The sequence below is a fragment of the Leptopilina boulardi genome, unplaced genomic scaffold, assembly GCF_019393585.1.
Source record: "Leptopilina boulardi isolate dan_hultmark-lab unplaced genomic scaffold, ZJU_Lbou_2.1 LbouV2_224, whole genome shotgun sequence".
NCBI classification, from domain to species: domain Eukaryota; kingdom Metazoa; phylum Arthropoda; class Insecta; order Hymenoptera; family Figitidae; genus Leptopilina; species Leptopilina boulardi.
In genome coordinates this window covers 1,608,773-1,631,047 of record NW_026137779.1, presented here as the reverse complement: position 1 = coordinate 1,631,047, position 22,275 = coordinate 1,608,773, and the positions used below count along the sequence as shown (strand labels likewise).

Below are 22,275 nucleotides of genomic sequence, written 5' to 3'. Positions count from 1 at the left end.
ATAAATCGTATCCACTGCTTTGAATAAAATGCCACAGTGACGATGAGGTTTTCGGATAATGACACTGAAGCACGAAAAATACTTTAAAAGCTAAGTCCAGAGCTTTTCAACCTGATTTTTCAGTTTTTTCGTTAATTTGTAAATCGAATGCGTAGTGCTGTTCATCTACAACTACGACAGCCTTTTGAATTTTGATTAATGGTCCAACGACGAAAATCATTGGCTGAATAGTGTCCTTTGTTTTAAATAGCTTGTCTCTCAATTTTTCTATTGTGCAATTCAAGTCCGTCTTCAACTATAAATTAAATATTATTAATTAGAGTTTATTATCTTTATTTACATGACTTTCTAGAATAGAAACTAGAGTCGGACATCAATCGGTTAAACAGAACAATTTTTATATTTATTGAAAATTCTCAACATTCCGTTTTAACAAGTTATACACATGTAGTCAAAAATACATAATTTCATTTGAAATAACAATTGAATTTGAATTTTTTTTCTAAAAGAAACAAGTTTTTTATCAGAAAATGGAATAATATTATTAATAATTTAAAACAATAAAATAACAAAATTCGTGTCAACATTATGATTAGTTGTTTATCCAAAGATTACTTTTTATCAAATCTCTGAAGTCGATGAGTCTTTAGTCTCAAATCTAAGGTTTCGCCTAGTCTAATGGTCTCTGAATTGTTTCCAAGGCTTTAATGATAGATTTGTACCGTTTGTACTCCTTTTGAGCTGCTTCTTGCATCAAGATCCCAAAAATGAACGAAAACGCTGCTCTTAAGTCCGTCGATGGAGCAATATGAAACACATAGTAGAGTGCCACAATTTGTGTTAATGCCTCTACGACAGGTCCTGTGTACATTGCTTTTTGATCTACATATATATGCGTTTTGAGGCCACCTTTTCGTGGATCTCCTATCGCTATCAGTCGTGGTGGATCTGCAGCCACAGGTAAAGTAGTGTTGAGCAATGTTTTTTCCTAGAATGATTATGTACGATTATAAGTTTATTTCTTTTACTTAAAATTTTATTAATATTTATTTATTTCTATAAACCAAATTAAATTAGGGTCATTTGGGGTAAATGTAAACGGATTTGCTTAGTTTCGACTATAACATAAGTTTTTTATTTTAAAAAGCAATACTTCCGGCTTTCTACTGCATGAACTTGTTACTTCACTTCCCTAGAAACATTTTATGAGGTACAAAAAAATATTGATCAACTTGAATCGCTTAAAACTGACTGTTTACATTTACCCCGAGATTTTGAAATTTTCCCAAAATTCGGGGTAAATGTAAACACCCCTGTAGTTTAAAGAGGTTTAAGAAAAAAGTTATCCCAAGTATACTACTGTGTAAAGGGATGTAAAAACTGAAAAAAAATTCTTGGTAGATGTAAAATAATTGAACCAATTGATTGATATGCAACATATAAAATAAGCAATCATTACCATAACAAAACTAGTAATGTAAAAACTTGAATAACTTCAATAAATTTTAATAGATTTTCATTCAACTTGGTGAAAATAAGTTTTTAAGGTTGCTGAATAATATTCTAAAATCGAATTTTTAAATTTCAAAATGGCGGATCCAAAATGGCGGACAAACATAAAAATATTGTTAAAAATTGATCAAATTTGCTTGAATCTCGCTACTCGGGGGTTTTTGAGGTCACTGAATACGAATTTGAAGACAAATTTAAAATTTTTAAAATGGCGGATCCAATATGGCGGATGAACCTAAAAATATTTTTAAAAATTGATAAAATTTGCTTAAATCTCGCTACTCGGAGGTTTTCGAGGTCGCTGAATACGAATCTGAAGTCAGATTTAAAATTTTCGAAATAGCGGATTCAATATCGCGAAAGAGGTTTTTAAAAATTGATCAAATTGGACTAAATTTCTCTACCCACTGACATTTTGAAAATATGAATATCAACACAATTAATATAGTGCGTAATATTTCCTCTTTATAAAACATAAATTTATAAACTTTCTAAAATTTCAATAATAATTTTTTTAAAAGGTCTAGGGAGAAAGTAATCTAAGTATTTAAATTCCAAGATATAGAAAAACGTATATTAGAATTAGTATTAATATTAGTTTAACAATGTTAATCTTATCCATTACAAAATCAGTTCAATATTTTATATGACAATTGTGATCATAATTACTGATGAGAATGCTAGATCAATCAATCAACCAATCCATAAATCAATCATCCAATCAATCCACCAATCAATCACTCAATCAACCAATCTCTAAATCAATCATCCAAGCAACCAATCTATCCACCAATCAATCACTCAATCATCCAATCAATCCACCAATCAATCAATCAGTCAATCAATCAAGCAATCCACCAATCAACCACTCAATCAACCAATCTATAAATCAATTATCCAATCAACCAATCAATCCAATCCACCATTCAATCCACCAATTACTCAATCAACCAATCCATAAATCAATCGTCCAATCAATCAACCAATCAATCCATCAATCAATCCATCAATCAATCAATCACTCACTCTTATTCTAGGATTCCTACGTACCTGAGTTTTATTCACCAATCGTGAAGAATCGCTTTCCAATATTTTAAACACGTAAATGCACTATGCAATACTATGCAGGTCTATACTATGCAGGTCTCGGGGTAAATGTAAAGACTTAATTATCTATTAACTGAATTGACGAAATTAAAAAATCAAATTCAGCTTTTGTTAAGGGATTCATAAGGAATAATTAGAAATTTTTAGTTTGAATTTTTAGTTCATTTTTATTCAAATGCGAGACAAAATACTGAAACAGTAAAACTTTGATTTTCAATCTTTCATGCATTAAGCGACAAATTGGAGTATGGCTTTGACAATTGTCGAAAAAAAAAATTGGCAATACTCAGAACCTGTTGCAGGTGAGCTGAGGTTAAAATATTGGGGTCGAACTTAATTTTAAATCTGTAAATTAAGCTGCAATATCTGCTGTTTACATTTACCCCTTGTTTACATTTTCCCCAAATGACCCTAAGTTTAATAAAATAATAAGTACATATTATGGAAAATTGCAAAAAAAATGTTTTTTTACTACTTATTGAAAAAATTTCGAGTACCAAACTATTTCGATCTCTTTTTTCTTGGGGCTTCCTGGCTCCAAAGAATGCTGCACTTGTCATACTTGATAACATTTCCAAAATGGCTTGTTCTGAAAAAACATAAAATTTGCATAATTCCTATAACATTTGTTCTAGAGGTGTGCAAAAACCGAGTCTAAAAAATATTTGATACAAACTAACCAATTAAAAATCTTGACTTGAAACTTGTTAGTTTGATTAAAGAGAAAACCAAACCGAATTGAATAATTAGAAACTTTTGAATCGATTAGTGAAAAATAATCATACATTAACAGCAAAGCGTTCAAACACCTCATTTTTAGGTCATCTCGAGTACACTGTAGTTGTTCTTGCTGTATAAATTCCCAGAACATCTACACTACCGTCCGAAATTGTGCGAACGCTTACACCGCGAGTCATTGAAAAACATACTCGCGTGAAAATAAAGATAACTCTGAGAGAAATTAACGTAGAGACTTTTCCCTTATAGCGTTGGAAAGCTTATTAAATTTCGAAAAAAATGATACCTATTTAAATGAGATTGCTTAAATAGGTTTAAATATATCATGTTACAAAGTTGAAAAAATAATTGTAATTTTTTGCTTATTTCCTACCTTGACTTTAACCTCTTGCATGGTCCAGGAAAATCGACGAAAAAAATTGTCCTTTAACACAATTATTCTTTGAAATCTAAGCTTTCCATTGATTCCAAGAACAATAAAAAATGTTGACGGGTTTGCCAGTAATTGAAAAAAAAGGACGAGCGTGCACGAAAAAAAATTCGACCGTCAATCGCTCGATTTTCCCGTCTCGCTGCCTCTTTCGTTCGTGCGCCAGGGCCGAAACATAGGATTTTGATTAGGCGTTTTCCGGGCACCATTAATTTCATTATTTTTGCCTTTTTGTGAACATAAATTATTTGTATAACGCGAAAGATATCATAATTGTGTTATAAGTTAATTATACAGTTATTAAAATTAAATAAATGTAATAAAACTTATATATTTCATTATTAAAATATTTCACATACATAGAGATATTAATTTTTTAATCAATCATAAATAAAATAATTATACAATTAAAGTTTTGTAAAAATTAAAATATATTTATAATCCTTAATCAATTTATTATTAAGAATCAAAAACCTTGTTGGTCAAATTGAATTTTTTAATAATAAAATGTATAATTTTTATTACATTTATTTAATTTTAATAACTGTATAATTAACTTATAACACAATTATGATATCTTTCGCGTTATACAAATAATTTATGTTCACAAAAAGGCAAAAATAATGAAATTAATGGTGCCCGGAAAGCGCCTAATCAAAATCCTATGTTTCGGCCCTGGCGCACGAACGAAAGAGGCAGCGAGACGGGAAAATCGAGCGATTGACGGTCGAATTTTTTTTCGTGCACGCTCGTCCTTTTTTTTCAATTACTGGCAAACCCGTCAACATTTTTTATTGTTCTTGGAATCAATGGAAAGCTTAGATTTCAAGGAATAATTATGTTAAAGGACAATTTTTTTCGTCAATTTTCCTGGACCATGCAAGAGGTTAAAGTCAAGGTAGGAAATAAGCAAAAAAAACAATTATTTTTTCAACTTTGTAACATGATATATTTAAACCTATTTAAGCAATCTCATTCAAATAGGTATCATTTTTTTCAAAATTTAATAAGCTTTCCAACGCTATAAGGGAAAAGTCTCTACGTTAATTTCTCTCAGAGTTATCTTTATTTTCACGCGAGTATGTTTTTCAATGACTCGCGGTGTAAGCGTTCGCACAATTTCGGACGGTAGTGTACAACATAAAGAAATAATTATGTAATAAAACATTTTATAATTAAGTCAAAATTTTAATCGATCCTGATTAATTTGTCAATTTCCTAAATTTTTTATGTAAACTCTTCGTATGGCAAAACAATTAAGTTTAAAAAAATGTTCGTAAATAAATAAGTAAAAACAAACTTTGATAAAAAATTGAAATTTTTTATTCATAAGTCAACTTCAAAAAATGGATTCCAAAATTAAAATTTGATTTAAAAATAAAATTCTCGAAATTCAAAACTTTTAGAATTGATATTATTATTAATCATAAATTATGATGGTTTTGTGAAATATATTGTTGAAGATCATTTTACTTACTAAATCATTCATTATGAATGATATTCAAAATGAATGATAATAATATTCTTTATTATCAGACTGGCCTTCTTCGTTAATTTGTTTTCAGTGCCTTCGGGAAGGCGTGAAGGAACACAAAAGTGGTACAAATCTGTCTAAAATAAAAATAATTAATTTTGGTTTCAATAGAGCTCGGATTAAATGACTTTTTTCCAGATTTTTCGAGTATTTTTTTATTTATATTTTAAATGGAGAAGAAAAACTGATTTCTACAAATTGTCCAGAGCTCAGTTTTACCTACTTCTTTGTAACTTCATTAGGATAGACATAAAAAATTTTATATTTAATATTATCTGCGAAACGATATGAAACTAAATTTTTTTCCTTAAAAAGAGAGCAGTTAAAGTTTACCGATACAATTTCAAAAAATTAAAGAAATTCTTTCAAATAGAAAGTGTTTGTGCCTTTTTTGTAAACTTATGTGACTCGGGAGATTTTTTTTAGCTTAAAAGTCGATCCGAGCCCTACTTTAACAATGTAGTACATAAATTAAATAGCTTACTCGAGATAAACGTGAAATTATTTCGTCCAATCTGTTGGTGTGAGACCGTAAACATTGTGGTTGAGTCTGTGGATGGGAAAATAATTGCTCTGATTGAAATAGATTTTTTTGGGGATTTGATATTTGAGCTTCTGTGTAGTCAACTTCTTTTCTTCCAACAAGGGGAACTAATCGTCCTTCGTTGTTCACTTCATATATTATCTGAAAATTTTATAGAAATTATTCAGTTTAGTTCAGTTTAATTTTTAAAATTAATAATTTAGTTAAAATATAAAAGTTATTAAAACAATATAACCTACTCACTGCATTAATGCCTTCTAGGATAAGTTCTTGTGTACTTGAAATTTCATCACTTCCAACAACATCTGGTAAATAAGTTTTTTCCTGTTCAGTTTCTGAAAGCAAAATTTGTTTCATTTGTGAATAAATATGAAAATTGACACAACCAACTGCTGTACAAGCGCCTCGCTTGTAATTATTTAAATCGATATTCATGACTTAATCTGATTATTTTTTTAATCTGGAATGGAAATATTGAGCGTAATAGAAATTGATGATTATATTTGTCTTCGTCTTTATAAAATGAAATTTCTGAAAATCTTTTTTAATAAATATTTCCAACACTTCCGAATGAATTTAAATGCATTTCTTTTTCTAACGTCGAAACCAGTCTGCAAATGAATGTCGGATTATTATCAATAAGTACGATCTCTTCAAGGACTCCAAAATTAGGAGCATCATTATTACAATTTAGCAAAACGTAACATTTTTTTGATTTGTAGGTTACACCATGAATCGTAATCCACGGCACTGTATGCACAACGTTCAGATTTTTGGGAAATAAATTGTGATAATTCACATTTAATTTCGATTTAATTTTAACTGAACCTTGTTCATTGGGTTTGATCAAACTTGAACTTGTTGCAACTCATGTTGTGTTTCAGACGTAAGAGCAGGATTTTTGAAACATTTTAATTTTCTCATCATTTCTTTGAAAATCTGATGTTTGTCTTCCGGACGAAACGTGATAAATTGATAAAAGTGACCATATTTATTCATTTTATTGGGGGTATGAACTAAATATTGCTGTCGTGGGACCAAATGCTCTTCTTCGTACAATTCCAAAGAATTAGAAAGATATTGATCGATGAGAAAAAATAAATTTTCAGTCAAACCATCTGATATCTCTTGAGACATTAAAATGTTGGAAATGTGGAGTAAATTCCAGAAATTTGTCCAGTGTTCTGAAAAGATATCAATTTTAGGACCTACATTGAATGGCAAAGCCCAAGCTAAAATCCACATCTGAGCACCAGTTTGATGAAGATTTCCACCTGATCGTAAGTGCTATTCCAATATTTTTGAAGATCTGGTTTCGTCATATCCATAGTCATGTTCCATTAAAGCTTCATTAAAATCTCTCACTGACATAACTTTAAAAAATCAAAGCAGAAAATAGCGCAACATTACACTAATATGTGCTGCAAGTTGTAAATGAATATGATCATGAAAAAGATCTGGCTTAAGAGCATTTGAACCTTCGTGACGTCACAAATCATGGTGCATGACACGCAAACTTCTCAGGTATATGAAAAGCACAATTTTGAATATTTTTTAAAAAAACCTTTTGGAAAATGTTCAGAATAACATAGACTCTGTCTGTTATGTGCGGAAAATTCAAAATTTTGCCATTTTTGGAAATACCAGGATAAAAATTGGAAAATTAAATTATAATAAAAACCAATTTATTTTTCAATTTTTCAACTAAATAATTATTTTTTTGTTTTAAAATTGCAAAATGATTAAATTTTCAACCTTTTTTACAACATTGAGATGAGTAATTTAAAAAATTCTCAAAAAATTGCCTTTTTATATGTGCTTTTTGAAAAAAGTACATAAAAAAACAATAATTATTTATTTAAAAAATTGAAAATAATTGGATTTTCAACCTTTTGTACAACATTGAGATGAGTAATTTAAAAAATTCTAAAAAACATGCTATTTTATATGTTCTTCTTTGAAAAAAAGATAAAAAACAACAATTAATTATTTAAAAAATTGAAATACAATTTGAAATTTAATCTCCTTTTTTTACAATATTGAGAATAGCAAATTAAAAAATCGGACAAGTGCGAGTTACACTCGCACTGAAATCGAGGGTTCCGTACTCGAAGCGAACTTATTTGGTATAAAAACAAATGTTTAAAAAATATGTGTTGTATGACAACTATTATAAGTGATACAAAAAGGAACAATTTTGTAAAATTCAAGAAAATTGTTCCTCTTCGTATCACTTATATTAGTTGTCATACAACACATATTTTTTAAACATTTGTTTTTATACCAAATAAGTTCGCTTCGAGTACGGAACCCTCGATTTCAGTGCGAGTGTAACTCGCACTTGTCCGATTTTATTTTTTAAAAAATATTTTACTAAAAAAATATAAGAAACATAATTTTATTTCAACTCGCAATATTTTTATTGTATTTACATTTTAAAAATATATTGAATATTAAATTTTATCTTTCTAAGTCAAAAAGAGATAAAACTTAAGATATTGATATAAGGCTAGTAGCTGCTTGTCAAGGAAAAATCGAAAGTTATCTAAAAAATAAAATTTGTTTATTAATTCCAGAAAAATCAACTCCAATCATCCTCGCTATATTTTTTTTGTAATCTACACGTAAAAATACGTCAAAATATATAAATTTGAATCACTGTAGAAAAACTTTTTTCGTTTTTTGCGGAAAAATACATTTTTTTCTGAAATTTATCATTTTTCTTCAAAAATTTGATAAAAATTGATCATCAACTCCAATCGCGCTTACATTTTTTCCCTGTATTTTTCACGCAAAAATTGAGTTTTACAGCAAGTATGAACAGTCTGGATTGAATATTGTGTGCGCTAGGGAGAATAAATCATTTTTTTCGAAATTTTTGATTTTTCCTTGACAACGCTATGTAAATTAATCCGAATCAAGTTCGCTATAATTTTCCTGTAATTTTCACGTAAAAATACGTAAGTGTGTCAAATTTGAGCTCTTTATGTCAAAAGATGTGGCCGCTAGGGGGGGGTACATAGTCATTTTTAGGCATTTTTCGTAAAAATTCATGGTTTTTCCTTGACAACGCTATGTTAATCAATTCCAATCAAGTTCGCTATAATTTTCCTGTAATCTACACGCGAAAATACATATGTGTACTAATTTTCAGCCCTCCAGATAAATTTATGTGGCCGCTAGGGGGGGGGGGGTACACGATTTCAAAAAAACCGATATTAATAGGGTTCCGAACCGAGTACGGAACCCTAAAAATTGTCAAAAAATTGCATTTTTATATGTACTTTTTGAAAAAATTATATGGAAAACAATAATTATTTATTTAAAAAATTGAAGAATAATCTGCTTTTTAGCCATTATTTTTTACAACATTGAGATAAGTAATTTGAAAAATTCTCCAAAAACTGCTTTTTAAAAGTGCTTTTTGAAAAATGCAATTTATACGTTTTTTTAATAAAAAAGGATAATTATTGATTTTAAAAATTGAAAACTAATTCTATTTTTAAATATTACGTTTCACAATTTTTAAATTGGTAAATTTCAAAATTAGGAAAAAACTGTTTTTTTCAGGTGTTTTTTGAAAAAAACATAAGAAGTATTAAATAATTATTTATTTAAAAAATTGAAGAATAATTCAATTTTTAAACAAGTATTTTTCACAACTTTGAAATTTGCAAATAGCAAAATTAGGAAAAAACTGCATTTTTGTATGTTTTTTTTTAAAAAAGTAAATAAACAACAATTTATTGTTTAATTAGTAATAAACAATTTTAATTATTATTTATAATAAAATTAATTTATCCTTGTCTTTCCAAAAATGGCCTACATATACAGTACCGTCGGAAATTGTCGGTACGACCGACGTGCGCTGTGTCGAAATTTGATGCCGACTTTAGAACTTGATATTTTGAGTTAGAAGAAACTTAGAGACTTGAAACTTAGATGGTTGGAAAGCTGATGAAATTCTGCGCCTTGCCATATATCAAGAAATTTTTTTTAGTTTTTGGAGCGATTATAACACCGGAAAGGTTTCCACACAAAATTAGACAATTTTCCCATTTTCAAACTATTTATTAATTATTAAATTTATAAAAAACTATTATTTATTAAAAAGTAAGATCGTCGCTATCGTCGGAACTACAATCAACTATATTTTCGATAAAAAAACAAAATGGCGGACTTTTTTAATTTTTAACATTGTTTTTTCAACTTAAATTGTTTAAAAAAATGGTTAATTATTAATGAAAAATTATGATTCTAGTTCCGACGATAGCGATATATGTGTAGAATAAGCCATAAAAATTTGAGCTTAATCGGTGCAATAGTTTTTCTTTCATGATGTCCGCCAGGTCAAAAAAAGTTGTTTTAAGAAAAATCGAAATTACTAAAACATGTCCTTTAAAAAGAAAATACCCCCTTACACGACAGGAAACATTATATAAATGTATATATGCTTTTATATACATATATATATGTGTAATATGATATATATTTATATTTATATAGATATATATATTTATAAAGCATACATTGTACCCCGTTTTTCGATATTTTACCGAAGTTCTAACAAAAATAATAGTTTCCATAGAATTTCTACATATATCTACTGCAAGAAAATGCAGTTTTTAGAAAATCGATTTTCTTGAAAAAAGATGTGATACTAATCCCTTAAGTTCTATATAAAAATTGCTTCGACTTTGACCTGCCTTAACACCTTAAAATTATTATACCAAATAAGTTACCATAAATTGATCACAAAAAATCTCCATGGGGAAGCAAAGTTTTCATTTTATGATTACAAAAAGTTCATACTTCAACTTGGCAGGGCTTTCTTTAAATTCTGCAAGATTTTTGAATAATAAACAGAAATTGAATAAAGTTATATGAAATTATAAACAATTAGGGTCAGTTGGGGTAAATGGGGACAAGAGGTTTTTGAGTTTAATTTACAGTTTTAAAATTAAGTTCAATATCTTGACAATTGTCAGTAAGATAAAAAAAGTTATCGCTCAATGCATAAAAACTTGAAAATCAAAATCAAACTGTTTCAGTATTTTGTTTCGCATTTCAAAGAAAACAGACTTAAAAATCATACCAAATATTTTTCTTATTCCTTATGACTCCTATAACAGAAATTCACTGGAATTTTTGATTTTTATCAATTTGGTTAATAATGGCAAGCTGTCCCCATTTACGCCAAAAATTTGAAAACTCAGGGTAAATGGAGACAGCTTGTCATTATTAACCAAATTAACAAAAATTAAAAATTCAAGTGAATTTATGTTATGGGAGTCATAAGGAATAAGAAAAAAATTTGGTATGATTTTTAATTCTGTTTTTTTTCAAATGCGAGACAAATAACTGAAATAAAAAAAATAAACAAAATTAAAAAAATGAAATTGGTTCAATTATTATTATATATCTACCACAAATTTTTTTCAAGTTTTTTCATCCCTTAATACAGTAATATACTTTAGGAATCTTTTTTCTTAAAACTTTCTTAGAAACTATGAGTCTCCATTTACCCCACATTTTATGAAATTTTCTAAATTTTGGGGTAAATGGGGACAGTCAGTTTCATGCATTTAAAGCTTATCTAAATTTTTTTCTGCTACATAAAATAAATCCTGGGAACGTAAATAACAACTTAAAAAATATAAACCCGCAAATATTACCTTTTAAAAAAAGAAACTTACGTGATTTGTGAAAAATAGCGATTTTGTCCCCATTTACCCCAACTGACCCTCATTATCTTTTTTGTATTTTATTCTTTTTATTAATTTATGAATACCGTGGATGTACCAGTTACCGTCCATGTCCCAGTTTCCGTCCATTTTACAAATATCTCGTATAGTAATTTAAATTATTTTTTAACAATAATTTATTCCTTTTGGCACACAATCGACTTATTAGTTTAAGTAAACAAATAAAAGAAAATAATTTTTTTATAAATGTTATTTTGAAAATTAAACTGGACGGAAACTAGGTCTTAGGTGGACGGTAACTGGGACATCCACGGTATTCAATGTCAGTGGTTTCTTACTTAAAAATGAATGGAGAATACGATAGTATTTTTTTAATTTTACATATAGTGTGAAGAAGACTGTTTTTTTAAAATCGGTTAAAAAGAACCCGAGAAAAAAATATTTTTATTTAACACTGTTAAAAATTTCAATTGGTAATAACTTTAACAAAAAAAATTTTTTTGCTTTAAAAATTTTATGACATTTTTTTATCATATAAGAATAAGAAAAAAATTGTTTCATTGAAAAAAAATTTTTTAATTTTACCCGATCCGTTTGACTCTAATGAGAAATCCGAAAAATGTAAACTTTTCCTGAGTTGTGCTACTCAAGCTTAACAAAAGTCCCTAAAAATTATTTGCTCAAAATTTAATTGATTCGAAAATAATCAAGATTTTTTGACCTCGCAAATGAGAAATTCGAAAAATGAAAAATTGTGCTGAGTTATGCTACTTAATTTTTTGGAATATAATTAAAAGTTTTTGATCTTGAATAGTTTTTTGCCCCTACTATTTAAAAAAAGGGAAATTCGAAAAATGAAAAGTTGTGAAAAGACTGTGAATATGAAATCTAAATTAAAAAAAAAAATTTTCTTTTAAACCGTTTTTTCTTAAAATTTAAAAAAGAACGTTTTAAAAGAAAAAATTAAAAAATTTAGATTTCATATTAATAAATTAGAGAAGAAGCCCTTTCAAAAACCATATAATAAAAATGTAATGGAATAAGTTTTATAGAAGTTATGTTAAGATGAATCAGTTGACATGATTTTGGAAATTTCAGATATGATCACCTCTTTAATCATCCCAATGTCTGTAGAAATCAATAGATGTGATCCATAGGTCTATTTTTCCAATTTATCTTTGACAGTATATTTTCTTTTTATTGTTAGCGTCTAACCGTAGAGTTTTGCTCAAATTCGGTATTCCTAATTCCTTCAAAGCCATTAAATCTATGTGTGCCTCAATGAATTTATCAGTTTTGTGACTTTTGCAAATGGTTCAAGTTTCTTCTATGGTGTAACTTGGCGTTGTTATAAATAAACTATTCATTAATTCGTTAAGGTTACAAAGTGAATTTACTTTAAAAATTGTAAATTTAGTTTTTTTCCTCACTCGATAGTATTCGTGAATTTATTTGATCGTTACTGGAGAATCGGGTAATATTCTAGCCCGATCCTTCTTTAAATATTACACTGGTCGACACGAAAAAATGGTTTAAAGATCGGACTAGGCTATTCTTATAGAATTTTCATCGCTGAACACGAATCTGACCTCCAAAAGCTCCCATCACGTCCAGATTTTGAGAAAAATGGACTAAAAGTCTCAAAAAACGCTGTTTTTGGCCTTTTTTCATCACGTTTCAAAATGTCGGATGGGAACTTTTAAAGATCAGATTCGTGTTCAGCGATGAAAATTCTATAAGAATAGCCTTGTCCAATCTTTAAAACATAAAAAAAGTTATTTTTTATCGACCAGTGTTATTTGTTGTACCATCTTAGTTTTCTATAAAAATTTTTGCACACTTAACTGTGTCACTCGAGTTCTTGAAAACTAATTGTTTATAGTTATCATTATCGGTAATAACTTTAACAAAATTTTTTTTGCTTTAAAAATTTTATGAAATTATTTTTATCATATAAGGATAAGAAAAAACATTGTTTCATTAAAAAAATTTTTTTTAATTTTACCCGATCCGTTTGGCAAAGCCTGACTTATTATTGAAAAAATTAGAGGCAAAAAAATATGCGGGGTCAAAAAATCTTGAATATTTTCAAAAAAATTAAATTTTTGAGAAAATAATTTTTAGGGACTTTTGTTAAGCTCAGCTAGCACAAGTCAGCACAACTTTTGATTTTTAAAAATTCCTATTTTTAAAAATTTTGAATTTCAAAAAATATGGTTTTCTATGGAAAATGTAAATATCTTAATAAACTTTTTGTATATAAACTTTTGTTAAGATCGGATAGCACTAGTCAGCACAACTTTTGTTTTAAAAAAATAGTTTGCGGTGCTAACTTCCTGGATATGTAATATTTGTCGTACAAAAAAGTCAGGAAAAATAGCGTTTTTTTATTTTGTATAAGGTAATAATTTTCAAAAATTTTAATTTCCTTTACTTTTTGGGCCGTGTGACTGGCTTCTGAACAAGTAGCCGAGCGGAGAGCGACTTATTAGAAGCAGCTCCTCAATATATTTTATTGAATATTGGTTACATTTTTAGAAAAAAATTGTATTCAAATTTTACTATCTAAATGCATCATTCATTATTTTGACAGTTTTCGTGTTCAACATTCCATGCCATTTCTTCGAAAGGCCACTTGATTATATGACGAATTTACGAATTTTCAGCTAACTTTTAGCTTTACTGACTAACATTTTAAAATACCTTTAAGAATAAATTTTTATATATAATTATTTCTCAAATCCTTATACTTTGACTGCAAGTGTTTAAAAATTCAAAAGTTGTCAAAAAATTAAAGTAAAAACCTTTTATAATTATAAAGCTCATTTCTGTGAAAAATTAAAATGATGTACAACTTTTTATAAATAATGTTAAAAAAATTGAAATTAATTTTTAAAATATTTAATCTCTTATTACAGGTCTCAGGGGTCTTCAGAAACCCTAGACTTTGATAGTGATTCACTTGATGGATCGCTAGCTGTATGTACGATGATTCGTATTTCATTTCTATGGGTGTACCTTGAAAGCACCGCAACATTAATAGACTCCTAATAGCCTATTTGTGATCGCTAATAGTGGCGGAAATCCCAAATGTATATATCCCATGGGAAATTTTGCAGTAGACACATAATAGATATAACATGATTGAAGAATCATTGCTATAAATAAATTGTAAAATTAAATTGAAGCATGATAGAGATTTACTAAATGCTCTGTTAAGTGCATATGAATATCAATTTAATGAAATTGATTTTTCTTCAACTTTTCTTATTAAAAATTATACGTTTTCTTTTCCATGTTTTAAAATATAAATTACTTATAATCGATAAAATAACTTTTATTTTGTTCAAATAAAAATTTGACTTGCAATAAATAAAATTTTATTTGCACCAAACAAAATTTTTATTTAAAACAAATAATTAGTTAATAAGTAATAACTTTAATACCAAAATATTTTTATTAAATTCAAATATGCACATTATATTTGGATCGAATATAACATATCTCTAGGTATAGGCTTCACTTGCCTATCAGCATCCGGATATTTAGGATATCCTACGAACGTCCTAGAAATATCCTAATTTCAGGATACGAAAAAAAGCACGCTTGTTTTCTTCAAATTTTCTTTGACAACCATGGACCTAAGGACGGAATATTATCCTGCGGCCACAAACATAAGGGGAACTAATACTATACGCGTAATGCTTATTTTTCTTGCCGCTTTAACTTTTAGTAGAAAATATTTTATTAAAATTGCATTATATTCTCAAAAATAACAAAAGCTTAATTTCCACCCCCCCCCCCCCACCTACTTAACAACATTTTGAAATACAACAAAAAATATTAATTTAAACAAACAATTTTCCCTACAAATGTTGTAGAGAATTTTTTTCTTAACAAAATTTTTCGTTATAAATATTTTCGTTTGAGCAATATTTTGCAAAATATTTGCAAAAAAAAATTTTACCCTTTTCTTCAAAATGGTGGAAAAAGTTACCATCCACCGAGGTCGAACACTAAGATTTAAACATTACAAATTATACCCTTTCGATTCAATAAAAAATTGACCAAGTTGTAATTAATACATAAACCAAAAATTGATTTTTATATGAATTACAAAGTGAGTGGATATAATGTACATCGGTATTAGAGCAATTTGCAGCGTTCCACACACCTACCTAATTAATTTATCAAAAAACTTAAAGCTTTTAATTTTTTTACTATATATTTAGTAAGTATTGAAGTACATTTACAAATTTTTTGAAGTCAAAATAATAAAAACTTTCCGTGATACAGCGCGGGGAAGTAGGGGAGAGTGGGGCTGTTTGCACCACGGAGCAAGATGCACCATACGAGATATTTTTTACATTTCTAAGAATTTATGAGTGTTGATCACAGATAACGTTAGTTACAAAGAACACCTAACCTTACGCAAGTTCATTAACGCGCATTATTTTTCTTGATTTTTCGACTGAGAATTGAAATCAGCCTCCAAATAAAAGTGCTAATTTTGGTCCTGCCTATTTTTCAAAAAATGTTTGCTGTTCTTTCGATATGTTTTTTTGATTTTAATGAAAGTAATTATAACGGTAAATACACTTGAAAACAAAAGTTTCTATGATAGTTATATGAAGTAAAATTTTTATTTAAATTTTGCTAGTTTTTGGAAGATACCCCACAGGTGGTGCAAGACGCCTTATCTGTGGGGCATCTTGCACCAATAGTGATTTTTTAAAATGCTAATTTCATGAATAGATCATTATATAACGTGACGTATATACTCTTGAGTCATAAAAGAGTAATAGCTTTTTTAATTTATCGTATATAACGTATGAAATGAATGATATTATAAAAGTTATTACAGTTTTTAAAAATGTGGTGCAACCAGCCCCACACTCCTATACTTTATGTAAAAAAAGTACTGCTTTGGTCGCTACGATTCCGGCCAACTGAATGATCAAAAAGCAAAAAAACATTTTAATGTGTGTCACTGTAGCTACAAGGTGAACTAGGATTATTTTAAAATATTGAAAATTAAAAATTTTACGCGACTTTGAATTTGTATTTCTAAAAAAGAACTCAATTTTTGGCCTGTTTTGTTGTATAAAATAAAAACGACGTGACCTTTTGCTTCCTCGTGGAGGAATCTTTGTAGTCCTTTCGTTTATAAAATTTTTAAACATGGTGGAAACAAATTTTCCTCTATATAGAAACATGTTAGGGTAAGTGCGGGGGAGTTGGCCATAGTTTTTTTAAAGGTCTGTAAAAATAGAAAGAAAGTGATTTACGTATTAACTTTTACTGCTACTTAAACATTGAACATTTAACTTACAAATAATAATAGAAATGAGACATTTTTTAAATGCAAACAAACTTAAAATTAATATTTTTTAAAAAACGCGTTTGGCCATCTCTCCCAGAATCTACGGGGCAGATGGCCATAGGCGTACGGGTGAGATGCCCAATACTTTAAAGTTTAAAATCAATCTTTAGCTTTCGCTTTATTAAAATTCTTAATTTAAAGGGATTAAAGTCTGTCTGTCTCACCAACACAACAAGGTTACAAAGTAGTTTTTTGAGATATCAGAGTGGTTTCCAATGTATTTTTATGTCCTAAACACGATTCCGGGTTCCGAAATTGCGTATCACGTCAGGATTTTGAGTAAAGTGGGGGTAAAGATTTTCAATATTTTTTTCTCCTTAATCTGACGTGATAGAAACTTCTATATAGGCTTAAATTAAAGCTTATATCTTACACTTTAAGACACATATGCGCAAGATAAAAAAAATTGAATTTAAAAAAAAATTAGGTTCAAGTCACTTAAAAAGATTTTTGAGGTCATTACCCTATATAGAAGTCTCTAGCACGTCAGGTTCAGGAGAAAAAAATACTGTAAATACTCAAAAATACAGTTTTTGGAGACTTTACCCCCACTTTACTTAAAATCCTGACGTGATACGCAATTTTGAAACCCGGGATCGTGTTCAGCAGGCATAAATACATTGAAAACCACTCCGATATATATATATATATATTAACGTCTTATTTTGTACACCTGTTTTATGATTGTTTATAAATGTAAATATAAATAAATGATTTAATTACACAATAGTGATTATTTTATTTCACCATATTTAAATTTGAAAATCTTTGTTGGAGTGTCTTGTTGCAATATATGTCATGAAAAATGTAATTTGCTACAGAATTAATGTTTATTTAGCGAACACACGAATCTCAAGGGTGCCAAGAACTTAAACAGTACGGTCATCTCACCTCGAAAAAACATGGCCATCTCTCCTAATGTCAGGAGACAAATTGACACAACTAAAATTTAAATAAATAAATTTTTTGAATAAATATAAAGTTATGACAAAGCTTGGGTCATGTACTTTACAAAAAAAAATGAAATTCAAAATTATTCTATAAAATAACATAACACCAGTGAGAAACATAAACTCATCACTTTTTTTCAGAACTAGTCAAAATAGCAAATCAATTTTTTACTTACTTTTTCAATATTTTTCGTGAAGTTTTTTCTTTTAATTGTGTTTTACTATAAAACAAAGCGAATTAATCTTTAATAAGCGATATCTAGCAGCAAATTCTATAAATTATTTGAATTGGCCATCTCTCCCGCATGGCCAACTCCCCTGGACTTACCCTATATAAGATCCTGATCAATTGTCCGGATGTATGTGTGTGTGTGTGGATCGTTTTTGTGAACACGATATCTTTAACAGGTTTTAATGGTTTTGGATAAAATTTGGTAGGCTTATTTATCACATTAATCTCTCAAAAATGACGAGAGGATTTTAAAAAATACCCCAAAAAAAATTATCGTCTTTTTTCCAAAAAAATTTTTAAATAGAAAAATTTAAGGTAATATATAATATACACTGGAATGCCGGTTATTAGGAGACTGGATTATTCGGAAAGCTTAGGCGCTAAAACGGGGTGAGGAGAAAAGATATCTCTGCACGCAGTAGCGCATTTATTAAAGATTCCGTTCCCCGCCTTGATTTAGTGTATTATTTTGCAATTATTTATTGGTGTTATATGAATATGATAAAAATTAATAATCTCTGTGACAATTTTGCTAAGTAAAATTCGTTTTATTTCTAAAAAACAATTAATATTTCTCACTTAATTAATATTTTCTTTTCTCATGTCTCATGCGCCTAACCTCAAAATTGTTGTTCAACTGTCAAACTTTGGTTATGTATTTCAATCGAAGGCAAAAAAAACTTCTTACGGCCCTGTAAGTTTATGCTTTTTCGTCAAGGTGACCTTTCCAGATTATTCGGACATACACCCCAGCTGTCCTAATAACCTGCGTTCCAGTGTAATCGTCTTCCTTACATCAAGACGAATCGATTGGTATATATAAAGTATAGATTTGATTGAAATTTAAAGAATTAATGAAAGTTAAAAAATCAAAAATTTACATTTTATCTAAAAAATGTTGTGTTTATTAAAATTCAAGTTTATATATGAAATAATTTTATTCCCTGCATTAAAACAAATCGATTGTTATATATAAAGTATAGATTTGATTTAAATTTTAAGAATTAATGAAAATTGAAAAATCAAAAATTCATGTTTTAGAGCTAAAAAAATTTGTTTTTTTAAATTCAAGTTAATGCATAAAATAATTGTATTCCTTGCATTGAAACGAATCGATTCGTACATATATATAAAGTATATGTTACACCCAAAATGAATTAAAATTTTCTTAATTTTTCAAAAAATTTAATTAATTTAAATCAGTTTTTAACTCGAAATGTTTTAAATCAATCAATTGATTTAAAGAAATTCATAGCTTCCTCCACAGGGAAGCAAAATGTTTATGAAATAAACATAAAGGACCCCCTTCTTGTCCCGTGGAGAAGTTTCCCTAAGTTTCCTTATCGAAAACTAAAATTTGGAAAGTTTCTGATAAGGAAAAATGCTGAATTCTGGTTAGGTCCTGGCGTTTTTGGTGACGCTTGTTTTTCTCAAAAATTAGTTTTAATGGTTAATAGTGAGAAGAATAACAAGAACCCTACGATTGCCCTTTGAGAACTTTCAATTTAACTTTTATTTAACTTTCAATTTTTGATTAATTATAATTTCAGGTTATATTACTATATTATTCTTTATAAAAAATATAATTAAACTGTAAAAAGAAAATTTGTAGTTTATATAATTCATTAGAAAATATAATGAATTTAAATTATTAAGAATGTGAAAATAATTTTAAATATGTAGCAATCAATTCGAAGATATTAAAAAATAAAAATGTCTTATTTAATGGTAAAATCTCCTTGAACTTTGAGAAATTATTTTGTATGATGTTTTTGTAATACAAAAATTATTTTATTAAACGTTAATATATTACCAAATAGTGTATAAATGCCCCAGTCATTGACACTTTCTCCGTGGTTGGCACCCTGCTTGTTTTTTTAAATAAAAAGTAGTACTTATTTCAATACTCGATTTTTGTAATAAATGTTGTAAAATTTAATAATCGTCTTGTTAAAAAAAGGTCCGGTTTGCATATTCTCATTTTAATTTTCGGTTTCTACAGTCAATGTTAAAATTTTGGTCACTTTCCGGTTTTCAGGCCAATTCGCAAACCGGGTTTATTATTAATTGTTTATAATTTTGTACTTACTTTTATGCATAAAAGTTCAATCCATTAAAGAAAATACTACGTCATATGCAACGATGAAAATTATGAAAATCATAATAAAATTATTATGTGAAAAAAATTTCAGCCAATAACAATTGCAAATTTAAAAATAAGTTTAAATAAAAAAATTAATCTTTTTGTCTTATAAAATAGTATACTACACTAATACACAAATCTAAAAATCGATCACTCAAATTTTGCAGTACTAAAAACCAATATTAGTTCAGCATTGTATAACAAAAGCCACATTTTAATAGAATAATTACAATAAGTCATACTTTTTAATTTAAAAAAAACTCTAGAAAGATTAGTCGCTTATGCGCTGGAAAAGAATAAATTGAAAGTTTACTAACCATACTAAATAACCTCCCAACGATTCAACACAGAAATATCAAAATAATGAGCAGAGAATATAATTACTTTATGGCACAAACAAAGAAAGTTGAGACTTATTAAATTATTAAACCACGTGTCCGAATCAAAAGAAAATCTTGATTTGATGTTCATTATATATATTACAGACATATCAAAAATTTAAAAGTTAAACACATATGACAAATTCTGAAAAATAGTATTTATAGAAAAATTAACAAAAAATCTGACTTACCTCACTGTTAATGTTCACTGAATAGTCCCTTTTTTGGATGAAATATGGCAGCCGCAATTTCTCGTAAGCGCGAAATGAAAAAGAAAGAGGAAGGCGACGCGACTAGCAGAAAAGTCAGTGGTTCATGTGTGTAGGGGAAGTGTTACGCCACAGACATTGCCGTGTTAAGAAAAAAGCCCTTATGTATAGATAATTATTGAAAACTAACATTAAAAATTAACCTTATTAATAAAAACTTAGTTTATAAGATATATACAAAGATATTTCTGTGGTTGAAAAGCATAACAGCACAACTGCATTTGTCACGATTTTGAGAAAAATGAGTTTTAATATTCATTTAGCTCTGTCAAATCAGAAAATCAACGGATGTGTTTGGTATTTTTCATGTCATAATAAATTGTCAAAATTAATTTAATAGCGACGTACGAATCTGAGTCTGAAACAAATATATCTGAAGGAGATGATTTTAATTTAATATTTTTTGTGAAGATATCGAGAAGAATGAAGATACCTGTGATTCAAAAGAATTAATGAAAAGAGAAAATCGAAAAATTAGTCAAACTAATAAAAAATTTTATATTTTCTGACATTCCTTATTATAAGATAAAAAAATCGGACAAGTGCGAGTTACACTCGCATAAAAACCGAGGGTTCCGTACCCCTAATCCTAAAATTTGAGGGGTTTAAAGTGTGAAGGCCGATGGAAAAATTCCAATTTTGCTTAATTTTTCTTGTAATGTGAGCATGGAAATACATATCATAAGTTTTTAAAAATTTTTTAATTTTTTTATCATTTAACATTTTCAATTTTATGATTTTTTTAGATTTCACCAATTAATAAAAAAATATCAACAAATAAAAAATGTCAAAAGATAAAAAAAATAGCAAATGTTAAAAAAAAGAAAATGGCAAAAATGGCAAATTATAAAGAATGGCAAAACACTACAAAAAAATATAGCAAGCAAAATTGGAGTTCTCGCTATATTTTTTTGTAATCTACACGCAAAAATACGTAAAAGTGTATAAATTTGAAACTCTTTAGATAAAATATTCTTCGTTTTTTGAGGAAAAATCATGATTTTTATCGAAAATTATCAGTTTTTCCTTGAAAACACTATGATAATTAACTCCAATCGTTCTCGCTGTATTTTTTTTGTAATCTACAAGTAAAAATACGTAAAAAAGTATATATTTGGATCCCTTAGGATAAAATTTTCTTCTTTTTTTATTCGAAAAATCCATGATTTTTTCTAAAAATATGAGTTTTCCTTAAAAACAATATGAACATCAACTCCAATTGTGCTCGCTATATTTTTCCTGTAATCTACACGCAAAAATACGTAAATATACCAAATATGAACTGCCTTCGTCAAATATTGTGTGCGCTAGGAGGATTAATCGCTTTTTTTCAAAATTTTTGATTTTT

General features: G+C 28.1%; 1 protein-coding gene and 1 long non-coding RNA gene across 4 annotated transcripts; both read right to left on the bottom strand.

Moving 5' to 3' along the window:
- Positions 1 to 149: 149 nt before the first annotated feature.
- LOC127279856 (uncharacterized) lies at positions 150 to 3,211 on the bottom strand. Of its 2 annotated transcripts, XM_051302486.1 has the most exons (3): positions 3,117 to 3,211; positions 723 to 988; positions 150 to 295 (listed from the first exon to the last, which is right to left on the bottom strand). In XM_051302486.1, the coding sequence occupies exons 1-3, from the start codon at positions 3,189 to 3,191 to the stop codon at positions 292 to 294; spliced, it is 345 nt and encodes a 114-aa protein (XP_051158443.1). In that variant the 5' UTR covers positions 3,192 to 3,211; the 3' UTR covers positions 150 to 291. The 2 variants fall into 2 exon arrangements, with proteins under 2 accessions (XP_051158443.1, XP_051158442.1); XM_051302485.1 differs by lacking the exon at positions 150 to 295 and having other exon boundaries at positions 583 to 988.
- A 2,645-nt stretch (positions 3,212 to 5,856) lies between these two features.
- LOC127279857 (uncharacterized) lies at positions 5,857 to 20,936 on the bottom strand. Of its 2 annotated transcripts, none has more exons than XR_007842716.1 (3): positions 20,850 to 20,936; positions 6,105 to 6,200; positions 5,857 to 6,006 (listed from the first exon to the last, which is right to left on the bottom strand). It is a non-coding gene; the product is annotated as an uncharacterized LOC127279857 (long non-coding RNA). The 2 variants fall into 2 exon arrangements; XR_007842715.1 differs by having other exon boundaries at positions 6,109 to 6,200.
- Between the last annotated feature and the right edge of the window lie 1,339 nt (positions 20,937 to 22,275).